This window comes from Triticum dicoccoides, chromosome 2B, assembly GCF_002162155.2.
Source record: "Triticum dicoccoides isolate Atlit2015 ecotype Zavitan chromosome 2B, WEW_v2.0, whole genome shotgun sequence".
NCBI lineage: Eukaryota > Viridiplantae > Streptophyta > Magnoliopsida > Poales > Poaceae > Triticum > Triticum dicoccoides.
Genome location: NC_041383.1, coordinates 264,377,264 through 264,382,928, shown reverse-complemented (window position 1 = coordinate 264,382,928; position 5,665 = coordinate 264,377,264). Strand labels below are relative to the sequence as shown.

At 45.0% G+C, this 5,665-nt stretch overlaps 1 protein-coding gene and 1 pseudogene across 1 annotated transcript in view; one reads left to right on the top strand and one right to left on the bottom strand.

Annotated features, from left to right (window-relative positions):
* The window catches only part of LOC119360836 (protein ACCELERATED CELL DEATH 6-like), a 5,042-nt gene extending 2,044 nt beyond the window's left edge, over window positions 1–2,998 (top strand). Inside the window, exons 2-3 of the mRNA XM_037626315.1 lie at window positions 1,442–1,974; window positions 2,099–2,998. Of these exons, the coding sequence (XP_037482212.1) occupies window positions 1,442–1,974; window positions 2,099–2,833 (1,268 nt within the window). The 3' untranslated portion in view covers window positions 2,834–2,998. The remainder of the gene's footprint in view (window positions 1–1,441; window positions 1,975–2,098) is intronic.
* Window positions 2,999–3,817: 819 nt separating this feature from the next.
* LOC119360835 lies at window positions 3,818–5,025 on the bottom strand (annotated as a pseudogene).
* Between the last annotated feature and the right edge of the window lie 640 nt (window positions 5,026–5,665).

The following is a 5,665-nucleotide window of genomic DNA, read 5'->3' as shown; positions in this document are numbered from 1 at the left end:
AGGGCGGTGACGGGCCCGAGGGTGGCTCGCGGCGAGCGCGGGCGTACTCGGCGTGTGCCTTGCCGAGGCGGACAGTTTGGGGTAGTTGCCGCGCTGGACGCCTCCACACAGAGCCGGACATGCGTGTCCGTTTTGCTACCTATTGCCACCCCAAACGGACGAAATCCAGACAAAGCGGACGTCCGTTTGGGGTCGTGCGGTGGAGTTGGCCTAACATTATTGATTTTGGCTAGTGGGGTATGTGTTGGTAGGCACTTTAGTGTCTGTGGCGTTATAGGATCTGACTGTAATGATTTTTTTTCTTTTTTTTTTTTGAGATGGAGACACTCTGATGACTGGCATGCACTAGAGTTTGGTATAGTACTACTGAAATGAGTAGTGTGGCTCATGAGACCAAAAAATTTAATATGTGAAAAAGAACCTATATTCCGATTGAAAAGGATATCTAAGTATGGAATGATGGAAATGTATACCAGCATGTGTAAATATAATGGGAATTTTCTTGAAGTAATTTAATTATGGAATCTACGCGAGTTAAGAACAAGATAGATAGGATCAAAGGATAGGATGGGGTTTTCCTTTTTAGGATCAGAAGATAGAGTGGAACTTGGCGGAAAACTTTACAAAACATGTAGTCGTATTGACTTAATCATTATAGATAAAAGCTTCCGTATCTAAGTCTATTGAAAATTTGATAACTTGTAAACTGCAAATCAAATCAAAAGTTCAGTCTAATATTGGTATTCGCTGTGACTTCTGAACGATTTTGATATTTTATCTGCATTTGAATATGGGAAATAGCCTGCTACCCCTAGGGACAGCCACCCCCTCTAATTTCATCGTGCGAACACTTAATTTAGGTGTATAGTAAGTGTAGTGTTAATCAATCTTAATAGTTGTATGGTAACTATACAGTTTTCCTGCAAAAAGTAGAGTTGATAAATCTTCTTGGTTGTATATCCATAGGTAAGACATCAATACCATGGGCTGTTTTTCTTAAGTTTGTAGTAGAAGATAGGACATACATGTAAGCATACATAGTTAAGATACCATGTGTATTGTTTACCTCAGAACTCTGTTCATCTTTGTAATTGACATCATAAAGTGATTTTTGAATTTTGAAAGTTCGTCATTGTTCCTGATTGGTGCTTGAGTGACATATTTGATCAGTTACTTACCTTTGTTTTGTTTGCATCTTTCCTAGTTTACAGAACAATCAATACATTTACACATTGTTTGGTTCACGTTGAATATCCTGTGAATATGTATAGAATGACATTTTTTTTCCTTCAAAAGACAACAAGGGTTATATTCATTGCAGCACTAGTTTATTGTTAAATTTAAAAAAAAAATATTTTATTGTTTATTCTAAATAGTATCTTCCTAGAATGTTAAATTGGATTTTGTGTAGTTGACATAGTTACTAAGTTTTTAGTAACAGAAATGACACAGGAACTGTTGCAGTGGAATCCGGCACTTGTGAAAGAAGTTGATGATTCAGGAAGCACTCCTCTTCATTATGTTGCATCTGCTGGAAACATTTCTGCATTGAAGCTGTTACTGAGATATGATACTTCTCCAGCATATGTCCCAGATTCAAATGGATTGTTTCCTGTACATGTTGCTGCTAAAATGGGGTATGGTCAACTAATCTATGAACTCTGCAAACACTGCCCAGATTCTGATGAGAAGCTTGATGGTAAAGGAAGGAACTTTTTACATATTGCTGTTGAGTATAAGAAATGGAAAGTTGTTTGGCATTTCTGTGGTACCCCAGAGCTCGAAAGAATGGTGAATGTCATGGATTATGAAGGGAATACAGCTCTGCATCTTGCAGTCAAGAATGCAGACCAGATGATAGTAAGCCTTCTGATGGCAAATAAAAGTGTACAGCCAAATATAGTGAACAACAAGGGCCTCACTGCCTTAGATCTTGCGGTACTGGCAACTGACAAAGGGATGAGTTATACGCTGGTAATCTTCTTGAGCCTACCAAATCTATTCTTCTTGGCACAGTTTAATGTGTATTCTTGTTTGGCTGTAGAACATTTCCAGTTCAGCTGCTTTGTTTTTCTGAAATGTTGATTTGTTCTGATAGAATCCACAGGTCATTATACTTCGCTGTTTAGCATGGACAGGAGCTGTCCTTACTCCGCGTCGCCTGGATCATTTCATAGATGAGTTCCACATTGGGAAAGCCTCTGGGAACGAGCTAAAGAAATTCAGCAACATTGCGCAGAATTTAGTAGTTGGCTCCGTCCTTGTCTCAACAGTCACGTTTGCAGCAGTATTCACTCTACCCGGTGGCAACATATCTGACGGTCATCCGCATGCTGGTGCACCAATTTTGTCACATAGATACACCTTCAAGGCATTTGTGATGGCAAACACACTTGCATTTGTGGGCTCCACGTTGTCCACCATCTGGCTCACCTATGCTGGTTCGGATCATGTTCATCCACTGCTTCGTGCACTCTACATGTTCTTCTCTGTAGTTTGCATGGAGCAGGCGACAAGAGGCATGGTTGCAGCATTTGCACTAGGAGCTTATGTTGTCTTGAGCCCAGTTAGTGAACGAATCGCCATTGTGGTATGCATGTCTACCATCGCTACTCTCTTGCTCCGCAACCCATCTAATTGGCAGCTAGGCTTCCTGTTTATGCCGATAAAAAGGCGATTGGGGTGGAGAGGAGCTTTTAAGGCTCATTTGCCTCAACAAACAAGGAGTCGTCTTACAGTAGGTATCGGCTCCAATTTTGCGTGTTTAATCCTGCGGAGGATGCTTGGTATGCTATTTACATACAGCTTCATCTTTCTACTGGCATTGCTATGAAATGCAATGGGTGTGCCTTGGTGTAACAACTACGTTCGTATTGTATATATAGAAGTATTCGATGTTGTTTGTAATGTCATCCGTGCTTGTATTTTCTTTTTTCATGCCTTGCAGTGACACAGTTCGAACACTATTCAAGAGTCTCCAATGGTGTGAGAAAAGCAATTCTACCTTGCACGGGATATCCAATGCATGGTTCAAACCATCCATTTGCTTAGCATTCAGATATGTATATTTGTAGTCTTGTGTATCTTATTGTTTATTAGCCCATTATGTCACATCATCAATGTCACCTTTATGCCGTGCACTGCATTGACCAGGATTCCTCCAACTTCTCTCACACTGCCAAGCAATAATACACTCGTCCATGCTTTTTCATATGATATTAAATATTGAATCTACTTTATTTTTGGCAAGTTCAATTTATGATGCATTAGTTTAAAATTCAAGTTCCAAAGACACGATGAAACTGTACGAAACATAGTGATGATATGTTGTTGAACATGATGAACCACAGTGAAACAATATGATTGTTTTTGTGGAACATAATGAAACTTAATATTACAAATTTATAATAAACATTCGTGCGTATCAAGTTTTACCAGGTTTTCTCGTTTTTTTAAGTGTATCACTGTGTTTCATAGAGTTCCATGCTTCAGAAGTCGAAATTTAAAAATCATCAAAATCTATATATTCAAGATTGATCTTGTTTCAAAGCCCTTGTTACATTGAACGCAGATGTGCAAATGGATCATAAATCCGACTTTATGTTCAATACATATTGACCCTTTTAACTTCTCAAGAAAAACTGAATTTGTATCTAAAGAGTTAACTGGGCTAATTAACAAGTATGATACGAAGGTTTTGTCTTTGCATTACATGGCATCAGTTTGTGCTCGAAGGATCAAGGGTAACTAACGTGTGCCGAAGATCGTCATTGAGAAAATGATAGGAACAAGAAGCAAGGACAAACGTGGCACCAGTTTATGCCCAAAGGCAACGCCTGTCGCTCAATCTGAGGTCGCCGTTGGGTTTCCACCACTGGTGGAGTCCGTGCGCGTCGCTGTCCATGCTGGAGTAGTGGAGTTCCTCCAGAGCGTCGCCGACGGCAGGAGGTGCGGCCGCTCCTTCTCCTTGCCAACCGCGGAGAAGAGCATGTCACGGTACGACAGTGTCCTCGCCGACTTGGCCACGCCATGGAAGCGCTCCTCCAACTGCTCCCGCTGCTCGAAGTAGTCGATGAAGCCCTGGCAGATGGGGTCCCTGTCGTGCACGTACAGCTTCGGCTCCCACGCCGACAGCTGCTCGAACAGCTTCTCCATGCGCTTCCGGTGCGGGCTCAGGACCAGCCCGAGGCCGGCCTTGACGAGGTTGCTCGTGGCGTACAGGTCCTTCCTCAGCCCCTCGGACGGGAGCAGCCTGTTGATCGCCGGGGCCAGCGACACCTGCGGCGGGTTGAAGAGGAAGGTCGGCAGGCTGAACCCCTGCTCCGACATCATGGCCCTCCCGACGTCCAGCGCCAGCGACGCGCCGAGGGAGTGCCCCGTGAGCCAGACGGCGCGGTTGTCGGCGCCGACGGTCGCCAGGAGCGTGTCCACCGCCTGGTGCGCGCGCTGGGAGCGCTTGCAGTCCGGGAGCGTGTTGACCATGATCTTGAAGTCGAGGCACAGGTCCTGTATCGCCTTGGGGTGCAGCATCATGGTCCCTCAGAAGGCCACGACGTACTGCGGAGCCGAAGGGTGGCGGCGCCCGCCCGCCGGGGCGACGTGCTCGTAGATGGCGCCGAAGATGAACTTGTCGCCTTTGTGCTTGTAGGACTCGTCCGTGAGCACCTTGACAAGGCGGAACTGGAAGCTCTCCCACCACGGCGGCGCGAGCGCCTCCGCGTGCACCCTGCACCTGGTTCTGTCGTTCTCGAGGATGTAGGTGCCCTTCACGATGCAGGCGGCGACGCACCGCCGGTGCTCCTCGTTGTTCCTGTGGCATGGATGTAGATTAGTTGATGCAATACACATGCACCTAGCTAGCTTGCGCACAAATGGACTCGAATGCACGACGAGTACCATCGACTGAGCGCATACAACATACCAGTCAATCGTCATTACACGAGGGTGGCCGGCGCCCACTGTGGACATGATGTGCGTCGGCCCGGAGACGTCGAAGCGATCGGCGACGTCGACCTTGGAAGCCATTGGTCAACGCCGTCGGGAGGCAGTCCTGACTCCGGATTTGTTGGGAACGACGGATCAAGCCTCCCCTGCTTTGCCACGAAAACTACTACGAGGTGCATATATGTACTGTGTGTTTGACGCTTAAAATTGGCACAGTCATAAAATTAGCTTAGGTTATATCAAGACAACTTATGATTGGAAGTCATCTTGGAATGTCTCTCTTCGAGAAGATCAAGATGGATATGAAGATGGTCTAAAACGGAGCTCGGATGCAAAAGTTATGACAAGTTCAGAGATGCTCATATTGACATCAGATTATGAAATGGCCAGGAACTCAATTAAGATGGCCTCGGATGAAAATGTATCAACACGAAAGTTATGCGTCTCGTCGAAACGGTTGATTTTGATATAAAAATCATCTTAATCCGAGGTCGTATGCAACCTGTGGAAGCAAAACAAGGTCAGAAACAGAAGCTACGGAGTAATTTCGGACCGGCCGAGTTGATTTGATCAGTGAGACCGAGTTGGTCCGAAAATTTACCAGAGAGTTGGCAATGTTGACTCGGTAGGACCGAAGCAAACCAATCGGTGAGACCAAGTTGATCCGAAAAATTACAGAAGGATACAGAGAGTTGGCAACGTTCACTCGGTGGGACCGAAA